The 18,630-nt window shown below is 35.6% G+C and overlaps 1 protein-coding gene across 1 annotated transcript in view; it reads left to right on the top strand.

Moving 5' to 3' along the window:
* LOC116412020 overlaps positions 1-18,630 on the top strand; it is a 388,305-nt gene that overhangs the window by 226,782 nt on the left and 142,893 nt on the right. Inside the window, exons 209-228 of the mRNA XM_031905216.1 lie at positions 1,000-1,053; positions 1,665-1,688; positions 1,826-1,879; positions 2,070-2,099; positions 3,035-3,088; positions 3,574-3,603; positions 3,918-3,971; positions 5,885-5,908; positions 6,347-6,397; positions 7,508-7,537; positions 7,936-7,989; positions 8,851-8,880; positions 9,143-9,196; positions 9,890-9,907; positions 11,662-11,715; positions 12,773-12,802; positions 14,358-14,411; positions 15,035-15,064; positions 16,484-16,537; positions 17,340-17,363. Of these exons, the coding sequence (XP_031761076.1) occupies positions 1,000-1,053; positions 1,665-1,688; positions 1,826-1,879; positions 2,070-2,099; positions 3,035-3,088; positions 3,574-3,603; positions 3,918-3,971; positions 5,885-5,908; positions 6,347-6,397; positions 7,508-7,537; positions 7,936-7,989; positions 8,851-8,880; positions 9,143-9,196; positions 9,890-9,907; positions 11,662-11,715; positions 12,773-12,802; positions 14,358-14,411; positions 15,035-15,064; positions 16,484-16,537; positions 17,340-17,363 (807 nt within the window). The remainder of the gene's footprint in view (positions 1-999; positions 1,054-1,664; positions 1,689-1,825; positions 1,880-2,069; positions 2,100-3,034; positions 3,089-3,573; positions 3,604-3,917; positions 3,972-5,884; positions 5,909-6,346; positions 6,398-7,507; positions 7,538-7,935; positions 7,990-8,850; positions 8,881-9,142; positions 9,197-9,889; positions 9,908-11,661; positions 11,716-12,772; positions 12,803-14,357; positions 14,412-15,034; positions 15,065-16,483; positions 16,538-17,339; positions 17,364-18,630) is intronic.

Below are 18,630 nucleotides of genomic sequence, written 5' to 3'. Positions count from 1 at the left end.
CCCCCCAGTGTTACCTTGTTCTACTACAATTTTACTTGCCCAGTGGAACATAGTTAACTTTTGGGAATTATAACTACAATTTCTTTCCTTATCATTCTGTTAGTACTTGTATAATAGAAATATCAAGAGAATGTTGGGACTGAGAGAGTGGCCTAGTATTGAAATGGTGTGGATTGATGTTATTGGGACCTGGCAACATGAAAATAGATATGATGATGATTGATGATTGATGATTGATGATTGATGATGATGATGATGATGATGATGATGATGATGATGATGATGATGATGATGATGATGATGATGATGATGATGATGATGATGATGATGATGATGATGATGATGATGATGATGATTTCCCAAAGTCTTAACTGCTGGCATTCAATACAGTTTCTTATTGCCTGCACAAAGAGTTTATCCCGTGCTAAGCACAATACACCCAGTACATGCCCCTAAGTTGGCCCCACAATTTGACTTTTTCATAGTAAAAAAACAAACTGAAAATAAAAAATCAGCAGCTTATGATGATGATGATGATGATGATGATTTCCCAAAGTCTTAACTGCTGGCATTCAATACAGTTTCTTATTGCCTGCACAAAGAGTTTATCCCGTGCTAAGCACAATACACCCAGTACATGCCCCTAAGTTGGCCCCACCATAGCTATTCCCCCATATTTATATTAAGCACAATTTAGCAGGACCATTTTGGTGTATAATGACCTTTTAATATGGACTACTATACATTTTTTGCAATTTATAAACTTCTTAAGAAAACACATACTGAGATTGCATTAGAAGGCCACCGACAGTAAGGCTAATCAAGGGTAACTATAATCTCAATAAAAAGCCATTCTTCCTCAATAGTAACAGCACACTGTTAGCTTTCCAGAAGACTATAATAGATATAATATATATTAGATATATAATTGTAAGTATCCATAACTGCTTTGCTTCTAAAATCTGCTAAGGTAAATAAATATATTGCCTTTGTGTTTAGGAGAATGGATCATTGAAACAGATCAGCCAACTGCACCAGTACCCTATGAACAGAGTGAGTAATTAAGTAGACATATGTGATAAGAGAAGTGTTAAATGTTTTTGTACTGGGGATGGGTAAAATGAATCGGCAGACATGGATTTGCGGTGGATGCTGATTTTTTTCGTGAAAAGGGAGGCAAAATTTGTGGCTGCTCATCAAAAAATTGACATCCACGTCAAAACTTTGACTCCCTTGAAAAAAAAATTGTAAAGTTTTTGTGTTCTTTTTGTTTTCATTCCACATTTTTATTTGTTCTTTCTTTCTTCTTAATTTGAATTATTCAATAAATGACTAGAAATGTGTGTTTTTAGTAGAAATGAGTTTATTTCCGGTTTCAAAAAATAAAACTCAGAATGCTGATAAATCTGCCTTTAAAATTCACAAATTTGAAAATTGATAAATAAACCTCCCAGTAAGAGGTAATGATAAAAATAAAACCAATTACTTAATTAACCAATTATTATACATGGGCAGGGAACAGTAGTCCAAGACGAACCAGAGATCCGTTAGTTATGTGTTATTATCTGTTATTACTCTACTGGTACTAGAGAAATAATCCTGAAATAAAAATAATTTCAAATCATTTCTATTGTGACAAATTATAATTTTCTGTTCTTTCCTAGAACCCGAAGCTCCGGTTCCTTCAGGTACTTTACACATTACACTGATTTAGCATATTCAGGGAAAAATACCGACCATCTTTCTGAAGCCTATGATAATAATACTATGATAATTGCTACTGAGGCTTTTCAGTTTTAACAAAATTACTTGTATTTGTGTTTAGGAGATTGGATCATAGAAAAGACAAATGGTGACAAACCAACCACATTTAAAGGGAGTAAGTATATTATATAATATAGAGTATAGTATAATATATTTAATGGTTCAATATCTGCTACTATTTGTAAATACAGTCATGGTGTAGGCCAGAATGTCATAACTGATGACAAAATACTAATATATTGGGGAATCCGTTTCTATGGTCCCCCATTAGACAATGTTATTAACTACATCTGTTTATTTTACAGAACCTCAATCTCCAATACCTGGAAGAAAAGGTAATTTATGGATTTAGCATGGGATTCAGATAATGCACAAATATGGGCCACAAACGTCTAAGGATCCATAAGGATACAAAAATAACAGCATTAAAAATATATATCTCACACAGAGCAACAATTTATAGAAAGTTTACAATTATGTTGTAATGTAGATAAAGTTGTCACATTCCTGACCAATTTGGTAAATAACACTGAACACTAACACCCATTCAAAACCTGACTCTCTGCATATGGAGAGAAAGGATTCAACAATGATCTAGTGATGGGTAGTGAAAGGCAAAATAATTTGACAGTCATGAACTTGCGGCGAATTTCAGAATTTCGCCATTGGCAGATTATTTTGAAAAAAAAACACCAAAATTTGCTACATAAAAATTTGCCGTGAAAAAAAATTGTTGTGTGTCAAAAAATTGCCACACGTGTCAGTCATTTTTTTTACACACAACATTTTCGCCATTTTACAGATTTTTTATTGTTTAGCAAATATTTTCAAATTTTTCGGCAAATCAAAACATGACAGATTCGCTCATCACTATTGATGTGCATATTTGCCCCATTTTACTTTGCTAAAAGATTTGGTAAACAGCAAAAAATAATGAAAACACAATAAAGTCAGTTAGTGTTTTTCGTGACAACTTTTTCCAAACAGTGGAAACTTTTTTGCAACAATTTTTCATTGCACAATACATTGGAGTCTATGGGTGAATTTTTGGCAGCGAAACCTGATAAAAATTGTACTTATCATTCCCCCAATTGTTGTAGCATTGAAAACAAATGGTTAAATGCTTATGGCTTACCAAGAAGTTACTATAATTTACCATCCATTACTAAATCTGCCCTTTAATGTTTCATTTGCCATAGGATTTATTATGCTCTACTGCATTCAATTGGTAAAGTCCAGTTTTATTTTTGTGTTTTGTGTGTGTTCTTAGGAATTTGGACCATCGAAGTAAAAACACCCTCAGGAAATGTACTGTATGAAGGAAGTAAGTGTCTAATATATAACATTTTGAAGGTAGGGGTATCTAGAAAGATTATTTGATCTTTAATACATTTCCCTATGAAGAACCTAGACTGAATTATTAGTGAATCATGTTTAATGATCCTACTCATTTTAAACTTAATTCTTTATTATTCTCAATGTCTTTTACATCCCATTAATCCCTGCCCTTTTGTCTTTGGATTGTATTTATATAATAACACAAGGTCATTATTTTTTAAAATATTTAATTCATTTGCACCTTTGATGGACAAAGTCTGTAAGAAAGTAGAATTGTTTAAAACAAAAACTCCCTTGTTGACTTTGATACATTTTCAGTCCCTTTATAGTCCTTTTTGGATTTCTAATTACCCCAATTTGACTTTGCTGTTCAATAACAGGCAATTTCAATGTATCAGTTTGTTAATAAAACAATAAAATTATCTTAGTATTAAAGGTTTTGTAAATAACTTTACCATATGATTTTTTCAGGACCTAAAGCCCCACTGCCAGAATCAGATGGTAAGTAAATAGACTAACTGCTGAAGTCAAAGATGTATGCTGATGAACAAACTATATATTATTTAGCTTTATTATATGCTAGATATAAACCTTTTGCAGTATGCAATAATGCTTTTAGGGCATTAACTTCTGAAGGACATGCAAAAATGCTTGGTAGTAAATTAAGGGGATAAAAAAAAGCATCTCAGGTCCAGAGTGGATATTGGGAAATGAAAATCAGTTAAAAACCACAAATGTTGGTGTCTGTACAGTATATATGGCTAATTATTGGTCTTTCTTTTTAAACAAACTCACATTAATATGGTTCTGTTTAGGTCAATGGGTAATAGAAACCGAACAACCAACTTTACCAGTTCCATACGAAGCCGGTAAGTATACAACAGCAAAGTAAAAAAGTGACAAAAATGCCCCCTTTGGATAGAATTGTATTTAAGTATTGTTTCAGCAGAAATCGAGATAGTTTTGTGATTAGGCAGAATCTGAGCTTCTTTTTAGCAGGATTTGGGCCAATCCAAGTGCCTGGCTGACCCGAATCTGAACCTTAACAATCACGTGACTTTTGGTCACACAAAGAAGGAAATTGCAATTTTTTTTCTATTCAATAGGTCTTTTTTATCCCTTCAGATTCTGTTCAGATTTAGCCTAACCCATCAAAGAATAAATTTGGATTTGGCCAAAATAGAGGCTTTGGTGCATCTCTATTTTAATGAGTTTTTGTTGAATAAGACAATTAAATTCAGACCTTAATGGAGAAGACACATGCAGTGATTATTCACTGCAACTTTTTAAAAAGTTGCAGTGACTAATTTGCACAGAGATAAATTGCACACAATTAGTCGCAGTGACTTATACTGTACCCTATGGTAGGAAAATCACTGTGATTAGTCGCCACTACTACTTATTTTAAGTCGCTGTGACTTATCGCCCAATGTGTCTTCACCCTAAAACAGCATTTCTAATTCTTTAAATAACAGTACTATTATAGCATGGCAATGGGAAGATGAAGCTGAAAAACAAAGCCATTGGAGAAACAAACAATAAAAAAACTAGGAAGAGAATAACTTAAGGGAAGATTCAAATTTGAGTATTTACCACAATTTGACTTTTTCATAGTAAAAAAACAAACTGAAAATAAAAAATCAGCAGCTTAAAGCAAAAACTTTTATGTAGAAGTCAGTGGAAGATGCATTTTCCAAATTATTGGAGTTAAGTATTATAAATCCAAAATTTTCAAATTTTGATAAGTCTGTAGCAATTGATCTGTCTCCTTCAACTCTTAGGGGCACATTTACTTACTCACGAACGGGCCGAATGTGTCCGATTGCGTTTTTTTCGTAATGATCGGTATTTGGCGATTTTTCGGAAAATTGTCGCAACTTTGCACAAAATCTGGCGATTTTTTCGGAGCGTTACTACTTGCGCGAAAAGTCGTGACTTTTTCGTAGCCTTCGCGCTGAGTACGAAAGATTCGGATTCATTCAAGCTTCAATATGGTGACTTTTCTTGGGCCAGGTTGGAGCTGCAGAGTGCCATTGAGCCCTATGGGAGACTTTCCTTGGGCCAGGTTGGAGCTGCAGAGTTCCATTGAGTCCTATGGGAGGCTTCCAAAATCATGCTAAGTCTGAAAGTTTCGCCCGCCGCTTACGAGCGCTCAATACGAAAAAGTCACGACAAGATACGAGCGCATCGTAATGGCTACGAAAAACTCACGTTTTTTCGCACAAATCGTATTGGTAATGAAAAAGTCGCGACAATTTCCCGAAAAGTCATAAAGTCATAAAATCGCAAAAATACGAAAAAGTCGCAAAATGTTCGTTTTCCAATCCGGATTCGGATTCGTGGGTTAGTAAATGTGCCCCTTAGGGGTAGATTTACTAATGTTCATATTTTTTCCACCATTTATGTTTTTTATGCTAAAAAAAACTATTTTGGGGGGTAGGAAAATTGAATTTGTCACTATTTATTATGCATCAAAATCCCAAAAAACACAAAATGTAGAAGCTGTCAATGACATGTAGACGTCAATGGGAGCTGTCCTAGGGAATTTTTAACAATCTTTATTAAATTTGTGGTTTTAGGGGTTTTTGTTGTTTATAAGTGCACAAAAATTCTTATGAAAACAAAAAATCATGAAAATCATGAATGGGCCTCCATTTGTTGCTTCTTTTAAACAACACATTGACATTATTTTGATTGGACCTTGGCTATTTTTTTTTTTACTAAATATAATGAAAAAGTTCCCTAAATGATTTTGAAATAAACTTTGTTATTATATTTCTAGAACCAGGAGTTCAAATTACTACGGGTAATGTAGCATTATTCTTGACTATTTCAAATATAACATATCCAGCCAACCCGATCCCTTTGTGATATTAGGAAATAATAACTAATGCTAAAATTATAGTTATGCCAACATCAATCACAATTTTTTGTGATTTTCAGACATTTAAAGTCTTCAATAATATAATTCGATGTTGTTTTTTCCCTTTTTATGAAGTGTTATTATGTTTTGTCACTATAAATGATGAAGGAATAATAAAGCATTTCAAATATTTCATAGCATTTTTTTTTATTGTAAATGCTTGTACCTTTATTGCACACTTATTTAATATTTGTATTATTTTTTTTTGTCTGTAAAGTTGGGAGGGACATGGGTCAAAAAATGTCATTACAGTAATGATGCTTCATTGTTATTTGTATATGACAATAAAACTTGAAATAAAGTATTTGCTTTTGTGCTTAGACTGGATCATAAGTATCGGAGGTCCAGGCCAACCAACCAGATACAGAGGAAGTGAGTACATTTTTTTCAGTGTTTTGTGTGTTAGTATAAAGTGAAATCTTCACTCATGCCAAAAGGAACAATATACATTTTGTCTGATTTTATAGAATATCATTTCCCAACGGTCACTTTGATCAGAACCAGTGAAATTAATTTTGCTTCATTTTTATGCAATGTTATTGTACAGGATTGCAGCCTAATTGTTTTTGATGTAACAAATTTTTTTCCGGCAAATTTTTGCAAATCAATTCACCAATGCCGAAATGCGGAAATTTGCTGCGAATTTCGCCTGGCTAAAAAATTCGCTCATCACTAATCATGAGCAAGTTGTGTTCACAATTTGCTGACATCAATGTGAGTAAACACTGAATTATTCCCGGCACTGTGTGCATCACTCAAGAGTAATGATGAGTGAAATAATTTGCTAAGCATGGATTCGCTGGGAATTTCTATTTTTCGCCATTGGCTGATTTTTGTCACAAAATGGGCGACCAAATTCGCCATGAAAAAATTGTCTCCACAGCCCTGTTTTTTTGACACGCGAGACAAAAAAATGCTGTGACCGACCATTTTTTTTTGCTGCGTGACATTTTTTTCATTTCGCAATTCTTTTGGAACATTCAATCATTTTTAGGCAAAGCAAAATGGGGCAGATTCACTCATCACTACTCAAGAGGAGCCCTGGAAGTAATACTTCTCTAAGAAGCTGTGTGCCCTGTACTTTGCACCTTATGCAAGCCAATAGCATTTTAGCACAAGTATACAGGAGCGTGTATGCAAAAAAGCTTTGTCAATCACATTTAATGGATACAATGTTGTGTTTGACATTACTGAGTAGAACCACTAAAATAGTCCACACTTGATAAAAAAAATATTTTTTTCGTATCAACATAATTTTTGTTGCTAATTTAAGATTTTTGCTAATGACTTGATTATTTGTCATTTGTTATTATTTATCTATAAATATTTGATTGTTTTCCATTTTCATATCAATTTAGACAATGGCAGTTAGGTTACCAGCTTAAATTGATATGGGACATGATTTTATTTCCTATAAAAATAATATCATTTGTACAGTAATGTGTTATGATAATCATTTTTAATGTCTAATTCAATTTGTAGGACCCAAATACCCAATTCCTGGAAGAAGAGGTAATTTTCTGGGGAATAATTTATTTAACATTGGGAAGAATAGTATAAAATTGCACTTATATTGGTGGACATGATTATCACATGGAGAGAAACCTCAAGGGGAGTATTCTGAAACCACAAGTATGTTGTGGATTATCTAGATGGCCCCTCTTGGTCTATTAGCTTAATAACCTAAAAAGAAGTCATGTGATCAAAAACATGGCTGCCATAATCTCATAACTGGGAATAAGATTAAATAAGGTTAGGTATCCCCGGAAGTAGCAATATGGTGGATGCCAATATAAACTAATGGATAATGGGTACACATATGGTAAGGATTTAATTACACGTTTTACAATATGTGCCCTCTGGGATAGTTTGAATGATCTAACAATACAATTGTTTTCTCTATTTTTTAGGGTACTGGATTATAGAAGTCAGAACTCCTACAGGAACAACTGAATATGAAGGAAGTGAGTATATATGTTACATTGCCATAGGTTTTGATTACGTCCAATAAGTCCAAAGGTATGAGTGTATTTTGAATTTGATTATGACATGATATAGTCAAGATAATGTTTCCTTAGGGAAGGGAAAGCAACAGGGACAACCACAAAGGAAAAAGGAAAGTGCTGTAAATAGTTAGAATAAGCCAGTTCCAAAGGCAGATGTTTGTGGTATTGAAGTGGGGACCCCAGAAGGATCCCCAGAAGTTTGATATTTTTCCACTTTCCTGTCAAGAAAATGTTAAATTTTGATGTTTTTCCCAGCATTTACTGCACTGTTTATACGAAGGTGTTTGAGTGCTTTGCACAGTTAAACTCTTTTCTGTGCAATTAGCTGTTAAAGTTCAACGTCATCTCCGAGCTCTAACACCCCCACCAAATCTTTAAGAGATGAAAATTCATAAGCTTTACATTAAAATGAAGGAAAAATAAGTCAATAGGGAGGTTTAATGATTAGAAAACATAGTAAAGGAAAGGAAAAAAAAAACTTTTTTTAACAATGACCATTTCAAGTATAAAGGAGTTGTAAGTAATTTTATATCTAGTATATGCATATAAACATTACCAGCCTACTGATAGTATGGATCCAACACTTATCTCCAAACATACATTTCATATTTGACTTTCACTTCTGTCGAATCAGGGTTGGACTGGATCTCCTGGTATGCTTTGGTCCTAGTAAGCCCCAGTCTAGGACAGTTCCCATCATTCCTTTCTTATTTCCACAAGAGGCATTATATGATTGCTTTGGCTAATAGACCCTCAGCGCCAGGTCCTTTCATGCTGCAATATGATTGCTCATTTGTTTTGACTTTCCTTCTTCTGTAGAACCTGTATCTCCATTCCCAGGAATAGACGGTACGTTACACACTCTCTATTCGGCATGGCGGGGGATAAACAGATAAAAGACTCTTTAAAAGTAGAGACTGACTACTAAAATTTTCTCCCCCTTTGTTTGGCTGATTTGGACTTATTTTTGGATTATAGTGAATCACTAGTCACTGTCACATTTCCAACACCAGTTTTATCACAATAACCACTAGATGATTTTACTCAATATCTTGTGTGTGAGAAGTATAATAAAGTGCAATATTTCACATGGTTTATTTGTTTTGTTTAGGAGAATGGACAATAGAGACAGACGAGGGAACTATGCCAGAGCCACATGAAGCCAGTGAGTATATGTTATAGTTGAACTTGGGGATCTACTTATTTACTGTATATAGAGATCACGAGGAAGGAGAATGGTGAATAGTGTTTCATTCAGGGTTACAGTCATAGGGCGACTGTGTATATGTAGAAAAGGAGCCTCAATGCTGACGTGTAAGTTAGGGAACAGTAGGGTATGTCCACGTGCCTTCCCTGCCTATTGCCAAATGCAAGGAGTGCCATATTCATGGGGCGAACACAGATCCAAGTACCTATGGCAATTCATCTAGATTTGAAGGCACAATGCAAAGGGCAAAAGCATGGTGGACTGTAACTGGTTTGTGTACTTTGATAATGTTATATTTACAAGGCTATAACTGTAGAGGAAGCCGACACTGCAGGTACCACGGGGCCAAAAAGTATAGGGAGCCCAGAAAGTCATTGACTGAGCAGTTTCAGTATATGGCTATGAAAAATGTCTTATTTCCAAAGTTTTGTGGGGACCCTAAGTCATTTTGCTTCAGAGCCCACTAACTTCTATTTGCCCCAATGTAAGGAACAGCAGTTTCATCCTAAACTGAAAAGAGTTTGATGTGAAAAAGTGGTAGAACAAGTTGCATTGCAGTTTGGATGTTGGGTTTTTGTGTTTGGTACCTACAACTATATAGCTCAATTATTATTTATAAATTTAACGTAATGTTTCTTACTTATTTTTTAGAACCGGGAGAGCCTAAAGGTAATTTTGAAATTCAACAAATTTGTGTTCCTTTGGAAAGAGTTTCTAAACAAGCTTATTGTGTCCTATGGTGAACTGATCATAACAACCATACCACAGTTATTTTATATATTATGTTTTTATTCACTTATCTGAATCTTCTATGCCTTTGGAAGCAGCCATTTTCACATTTACTTCTGCAAGGAATGTCAATGGTTATGAATGGCCAAACAGATCACATAATAGAAAGTTAGTTGTGATGAACTGGTTGCCAATGGGCAGGATTTCCATTGCACAAAGAAGGAAAGTATTGTGCCCTCACATTTAATAAGGCAATATGGGATCTACTTTGGTATTTACTCAATTTATTTTGTACAAGAATACAGTATTTGACTTCATACAAAATGTTTGGATTTGGTGCATGCCCATAATGGATTATATTTAACCTTTTCTCATCGAATACTGACTTTGTTGATTAGTAATGACCATAGAATGAACACCACAGACCTACAAAAGGGCTACAATGCAAATATTCTTAGACGCTCCTATTACTGGATTCTGGTGCGGCCATCATGGCCCAAGAGATAGACACTGGTTATTACATGGTCAAAGATGGTGGCTACCAACCACACTGTGCACTGGGGAAGCCTAGACCTTTTATACACCGATTAAAAATGGAGGGTGGAGGCTTAGACCTGCAACGTGGGAAGCCTAGAACTTTTACACACCGATTAAAAACAGAGGGTGGAGGCTTAGACCTGCAACGGGGGAAGCATAGACCTTTTATACACCGATTAAAAACAGAGGGTGGAGGCTTAGACCTGCAACGGGGGAAGCCTAGACCTTTTATACACCAATTAAAAACAGAGGGTGGAGGCTTATACCTGCAACGGGGGAAGCATAGACCTTTTATACACCGATTAAAAACAGAGGGTGGAGGCTTAGACCTGCAACGGGGGAAGCTTAGAACTTTTATACACCGATTAAAAACAGAGGGTGGAGGCTTAGACCTGCAACGGGGGAAGCATAGACCTTTTATACACCGATTAAAAACAGAGGGTGGAGGCTTAGACCTGCAACGGGGGAAGCATAGACCTTTTATACACCGGTTAAAAACAGAGGGTGGAGGCTTAGACCTGCAACGGGGGAAGCCTAGAACTTTTATACACCGATTAAAAACAGAGGGTGGAGGCTTAGACCTGCAACGGGGGAAGCCTAGAACTTTTACACACCGATTAAAAACAGAGGGTGGAGGCTTAGACCTTCAATGGAGGAAGCCTAGAACTTTTATACACCGATTAAAAACAGAGGGTGGAGGCTTATACCTGCAACGGGGGAAGCATAGACCTTTTATACACCAATAAAAAACAGAGGGTGGAGGCTTAGACCTTCTTCAACTACAACATGTAGACTCTTTTGACAAGGGATGTAAAAATGGCAGTGCTATGGCTGCTCTACAATCTCAGTAATTCTATATATAGAAGCACTTTTCTAGATTTATGAAAAGTTGGCTAATATACAGCTACAAAAATGTCACAGCAGTCTAAAACTCACACAGGGGTAGAAGTGGGCCTTGGGAGAGTGATAAATAATACAAAGTAAAGCTGGAAAGAGACAGAAGAAGAAGGGGAAACATTTTAAAGACCAGACCAAACAAATTTCATTAGAATATTATTGTACATCTGTAACACATCAGGGTTTTGTATCATTGTGTCTTTTTATTAACTAATAACTCATTTTATTTCATAATATCTGTTTTGTATTTGTGTGTTTAGTACAATGGATCATTGAATTTGCAAGTCCAGGAAAACCAACAACATTCAAAGGAAGTGAGTATATAAGATATCGTTAATGCGATATTGTGCCATAAAAATGCATTGAAATTGGTTTAGTATTTAAAGAAAATATACATAGTCTGCCTGTTGTTTATGAGAATACACTATGGGGCTGATTTACTAATCCACGAATCCGAACGAGAAAAATTTGGATTGGAAAACGAACATTTTGCAACTCTTTCGTATTTTTAGTGTTTTTTTCGTTGCCGTTACGACTTTTTCGTAAATTGTCGCGACATTTTCGTAACCGTTACGACTTGCGCGAATTGTCGTGACTTTTTCATAGCCATTACAAATTTCGGGAATTGTCGCGACTTTTTCATAGCCATTATGACTTTCGTGAATTGTCGCGACTTTTGCATAGCCATTAAGACTTTCGCGAATTGTCGCGACTTTTTCGTAATGGCTACGAAAAATTTGCGACAATTTAAGAAAAAGTTGCAAAATACCGATCATTACGAAAAAACGCATTCGGGCGCTTTTCGGACGTTCGTGGATTAGTAAATGTGCCCCTATGGGGCTCTAGAAATATATTCACAGTATTAAATTCCAATAAAACAGCAGCTGGCAGTAAGGAAAGTGTTGACTAACATTCAGGGCTAATTCGTCAGATAAGAAGGTAGAAACAATAGAAATGCTACCCCTATCTGACGATTCAGCCCTAAAAGTAGGTTTTCCTTGGGCACCTTCAATGGCGCCCAATCAAAATCTTCCCACCTGATCAACAAGACCACTGATATCCAAGGCGCCTCATCAATCAACCATTCACGCACCGACTATTGTACGAAATCTCGTTCTGTACTGTGTGATAATACTTAAACTGTTGGCAATCCATTAACATTTCCCAGCTGTTTTCATAATCTGCCCATAGTCAATACGAACAGTTACATAAAATAGTGAGAAATAAACAAAAGGAATTCTGGGAATGAATTCCAAAGGGCTCCAATAAAATCCCATTTACATGGGTTTATCCTATAGGCTAAAGATGATCGAATTAATATTAATTGATTCATTCATTAAATGAGATGGATCTCTTCTTATATTTTTACAGAACCAACAGCACCGGTCCCTGGGAAAAAGGGTAAATGGAATATTTAAGAAAAAGATGTAAAATACTGTGTTGTGGATGTTTATTGCATTATTCAGTCAATTCTGTTTAACAAGAATTGATGAGGAAGCACATTTGACAAAAGAGATACATTGTGTTTACTGGCTGTGCTTCCTGGTGTGTAGGCAGCCATATATGAGGCAAATTAAGATTCACGATTCAAAAAGTTGAATGAGAAAAATTATCTGATTTGGCCACAAGGATAGCCAAACAGTTTTCATCCATTCATTCAAGCCTGGGAGGGTAAATCTAAAGCATATGTTGATGTCCCATTCATGCACCAACATAATGAAGATCAAAATTTTAGACTGCAGCAGCCAATGGGATCTCAGGATGTTCTGTCATAGTCAGTAAGGTAGAAATCAGTCTGACCAAATTGGTGCATGTACAATATTACCCCCTATGTAGGTAGAACACATTTAATAGGGATGCACCAAATCCGAAAATTTAGATTGTGCCGAATCCTCGAGCCCTTCGTAAAGTAATTAATTTTTCAACATTTGTGTTTATGATACAAATAGTCAAGTGACTTTTAAGATTCGGTTCAGCCAGGAGCATGGATTCGACTGAATCCAAATCCTGCTGAAAAAGCCTGAATCTTGGCCGAATTCCGAACCAAATCCTCAATTCAGTGCATCCCTAATAGTGATGAGCGAATCTGTTCCATTTCGTTTCGCCGAAAAATTCGCGAATCTTTCAAAAGATCCGCGAAACGGCAAAAAATTCACGAAGCGGCAAAAATGTTGTGTGGCAAAAAAAATTGTCGCCCGCGGCTATTATTTTGTTGCATGGCTATTATTTTGTCGCCCGCAGCTATTATTTTGTTGCACGGCTATTATTTTGTCGCCCGCGGCTATTATTTTGTTGCACGGCTATTATTTTGACGCCCGCGGCTATTATTTTGACGCCCGCGGCTATTATTTTGTCGCCCGTGGCTATTATTTTGCCGCCCGCGGCTATTATTTTGTCGCACGCGGCTATTATATTGTCGCCCGCGGCTATTATTTTGTTGCATGGCTATTATTTTGTCGCCCGCGGCTATTATTTTGTTGCACGGCTATTATTTTGTCGCCCGCGGCTATTATTTTGTTGCACGGCTATTATTTTGTCGCCCGCGGCTATTATTTTGTCGCCCGAGGCTATTATTTTGTTGCCCGAGGCTATTATTTTGACGCCCGCGGCTATTATTTTGTCGCCCGTGGCTATTATTTTGTCGCCCGTGGCTATTATTTTGCCGCCCGCGGCTATTATTTTGTCGCACGGCTATTATTTTGTTGCACGCGGCTATTATATTGTCGCCCACGGCTATTATTTTGTTGCACGGCTATTCTTTTGACGTCCGCGGCTATTATTTTGACGCCTGTGACTATTCTTTTTTTCCGTGGCGAATCCATGCCTGGCGAAACATTTCGCCCATCACTAATCCCTAATATTTAAATATATAGTGCCCAACAAAACATTACTATATTGTAGTATTTTAACAACGCTATCCATTATACTCTATAGTGATTACAATGCTTCATTTTAGGAATATGGATCATAAGACTGATTACACCCAATGGAACAGAAGAATATGAAGGAAGTGAGTACATCTGTGTATCTTCTATAATTGTGAAAATTATCTATTTGTAGGCTTGTTAAATTTCATTACATAGTGATATAGTATCAGATGGTAGTAATTAACTGCCATTAATTTCAATGAATATGATCAGATATCTAGCTACTCCTAAACCTATACATCAGGGGCCCCCAACCTTGTTCCTGGGGGTGACCAAAAAAAAGCTGTAAGTGGTTATTTTGTAGCCCCTATGTGGATTGGCAGACTGTAGGGGGCTCTGTTTGGTAGTACCCATGGTCTTTATGCCTCCAAAGTTAAAAATGCAAGAATGAAGAACTGCTTTGGGGCCACTGGGAGTAACACCCAAGGGGTTGGGGAGCAACATGTTGCCCCTGAGCCACTGGTTGGGGATCACGGCTATACATACATACTGGTCATCTTTTGGGGTGTATGAGCAGTGAAGTTGCATTGGGCAAGACAATGAAAAGAGGGGAGATTAACAATTATTCTTCTCAAAATTTGAAACACATACATTATAAAAAAAAAATCAACTTTTAATCAACTGATGTGTTTTTTTAGTAGAGTGCATTTGTTATCTTTGTAAAGTTTTTTTTTTTAAATGCCCTCTCATTTACTTTTTTTTATAGTTCCCACTTCTCCAGTGCCTGGGACAGACGGTAAGTTTATTACTCACCTTACAAACCATAAATAACCCTTTAGTTTTTATTTTATGTATGTGTACATTATGGGGCAGATTTAAAACTCACAAAAAAATTGTCGTCTAAAAGCTGCTGAGTTTATGTTGAAGTCCATGGAAGTTGTCCAAGGCAAAGAGATTTTTTTTCCATTCAAAATTTTTACATTTTTTTAGTTGGTTTCAAAATTTGGTGTTCTAGATTAAGGGGCTGATTTCCTAATCCACGAATCCGAATGGGAAAAAATCGGATTGGAAACGAACATTTTGCGGCTTTTTCGTATTTTTTGCGATTTTTTTTTTTTTACACCGTCGTGACTTTTTCGTAGCCGTTACGATTTGCGCGAATTGTCATGATTTTTTCATAGCCATTACAAATTTCGTGAATTGTCGCGACTTTTTCATAGCCATTATGACTTTAGTGAATTGTCGCAACTTTTTCATAGCCATTATGACTTTCGTGAATTGTCGCGAATTTTCATAGCCATTATGACTTTCGTGAATTGTCACGACTTTTTCGTATTGAGCTTGAAAAATTTGCGATAATTCGCGGAAAAGTCGCAAAATACTGATCATTACGAAAAAAACGCATTCAGTCGCTTTTCGGACGTTCGTGGATTAGTAAATGTGCCCCTAAGTGTTTTTTAAGTGTTCTAGATTTTTTAAGTGTTCTAGATTTCAATTTCTTAAATGTACATTTAAGTTTGGCGAGTTTTCAAACATTTTTAATTAAAAAGTTGAAATTTGAAAATTAAATTTTTTAATAAATAGGCCTTACAGTGTATAGTACATTTGGTATATTCCAACAAAAAGGAAAGTATAATGTAGCTAAAGCTGCTGAGTTTATGTGGAAGTCCATGGAAGTTGTCCAAGGCAAAGAGATTTTTTTCCATTCAAAATTTCTACATTTTTTAAGTTGGTTTAAAAATTTGGTCGTTTCTAATGAAGTGTTCTAGATTTCAATTTCTAAGTTTGGCGAGTTTTCAAACATTTTTAATTAAAAAGCTGAAATTTGAAAATGCGATTTTTTAATAAATAGGTCTCACAGTGTATAGTACATTTGGTATATTCCAACAAAAAATATTATCAACCAAAAGGAAAGTATAATGTAGCTAAAGCTGTAAATTCTGGTTGGCTGGGTAAAACAATTAGAGGAGAGGGACAGATCCTTACAATATAATACCCCATCATTCCACTGCACATACTTTTTGAGGACGTTTATTGCATGAAAGCGGTTATACTTACTGTACTGGTTCTTCTATAACTTGGGTAACTAAATGGAGTTAAAACTCAAGACATTACATGGTTACAGAATTCCTTCAAAGCCTTACCTTAGTGATTCCTTAGTGATTCCAAACCCTAGATATCAGGCGTCTGTAATAACGTGTTCTGTTGCGTTTAGGTGACTGGGTTGTACAAACAGAAGGATCAACTGCACCAATACCATATCAACCAGGTGAGTAGAACATTTGTTTTTTATTCGCAAATTTTGCGGCGAAGCAAAATGGGACAGATTCACTCATCACTAGTCACAAGCGATATTGACTTTATTAACTGAATGCCAAATGGTAGATGAGGTATACAGAATGAATACCATTAGTGAATTGCAAAATTTTTCACCACGCATGGATTTGCGGCGAATTTCTGCATTTTGCCACTACCAGATTTTTTTGGGCAGAATTATGTGCTTGTTGGAAAAAAATGATGCGCATCAAAAATCATTTTTCACATTTTGCAAATTTTTCATAATTTAGCAATTTTTTTTACAGTTTGAATTTATTTGGGAAACGGGACAGATTTGTACGGAAGAGCAGTAGGGTCACCACAAAAAAATAATCCGGTGAATTATGACTTTTAAAAGTCTTAGTTATGACTTTTAAACTCATAATTATGACTTTTGACTTTTAAACTCATAATTATGAGATTAAAAGTCAAAGTCAGAATTATGAGATTAAAAGTCATAATTCACCAGAATTTTTTTGTTTTTTGGTGGCCCTAACGCTCTTCCGTGGATTTGATCATCACTTAATACCATGTAACAATGATCCAATGGTGATGTAGAAACAAAAGTAAGGGTTAGATCTATCAAAAATCTGGTGTTTTCTTTCTAGTTGAATGTTTTTTGCATTTATGAAAAAACTAAGCTTGTCAGTTATATCAATATATCAAAGGGATTATTGTCAATTATATTTTCTTATAAATTGCATAAACATTGCTTACTTTTGTTAAATATAATTATCTTTGATTTTCTTATTTAGAACCTGACGCTCCAACTCCTACAGGTAATGAACATTTTACAAAAAATTATCTAGAACATTTTTTATATTCTTTTTTTCCCATGAAAAAATTGTGGATTTTACTAATTGCATGAAAACTCGAAAAATGTTTGTTTTATTAAGATAAAAAAATCCCACAAAAAATACAAAACTTCAGCATTTAAAAGCTGTCGGGTCATGTAAAAGTCAATGTTAGTTTGTCCTAGGCAAATTGTAACAATCTTTATTACATTGGTGGTTTTAGAGGTTTTTTTTGGGGGGGGGGTTAATTTGTAATTACATGAAAATATTAACAGCACTGGAAAATTCAAGATTTTCGTGTTCTTTTCGTTCCAAATTTTTCAATTTGGACCTTATAATAAATGACGAGACATTCATGGTTTTAATGGAAATTTGTTTTTTGTTGTTTAAGAAAACAATAAAACTCTCCAAATATTGATACATGCCCTGTATTTCTGTAGCTGCACCTCCAGGGGGCAAGGGAATCCATCATGGATTTGGCAACATTTGGCATCACTTGCCCTTTATTTACGTAATCATCAAGTAGTTCCAGGTCCTCATTAGATATATATATATGTACAGTATATGCTGTGGAACTATGGGGCAGATTTATCAAAATGTGAGTTTAGAACTTAATAAATAAATAACAACTCACCCACATTCTATTCATTCCTATTGGATTTTCAGGATTGTATTCATCAATGGGTGAAAGTTAGAACTCACCATTTTATAAATACACTTCTAAAAATCCCATAGGAATGAATAGAGATGGGTGAGTTTTTCTGTAGTGAGCTCAAAAGTCACACTTTGATAAATGTGCCCCTAAAGGACATGGATACAAAAATATTTTAGGCAAAATGGCACCCATAGGCAGTAAATAGCTAACCAAAGTGTACCAAATGGTCCAGGTGCTCCAACCCCAAGCCCCCAGCTCCAGGGAACGAACAAATAGCTAAACATCAAAACAAAAATGGAGGAAGGGCACTCTGGTGACTATTGGAATGGCTGTCTTTGGATCACCAGAGTGCCCTTCCTCTGTCTATTTTTGTTTTGATGTTCTCTGGAGCTGGGGTTTTGGGGTTGGAGCACCAGGGCCAATTGGTTGACTTTGGTTAGCTATGTACTGCCTATGGGTGCCGTTTTGCCTAAAATATTTTTGTATCCATGTCCTTTAGCTACCCATAGGGGCACATTTATTAAAGTCTGACTTTTGAGCTCACTACCGAAAAACTCACCCACTTTCTATTCATTCCTATGGGATTTTATTTATAAA

Source organism: Xenopus tropicalis, chromosome 7 (assembly GCF_000004195.4).
Source record: "Xenopus tropicalis strain Nigerian chromosome 7, UCB_Xtro_10.0, whole genome shotgun sequence".
Taxonomy (NCBI): Eukaryota; Metazoa; Chordata; class Amphibia; order Anura; family Pipidae; genus Xenopus; species Xenopus tropicalis.
Note: the sequence above shows the minus strand (reverse complement) of the source record. Positions and strands in the feature narration are given on the sequence as shown.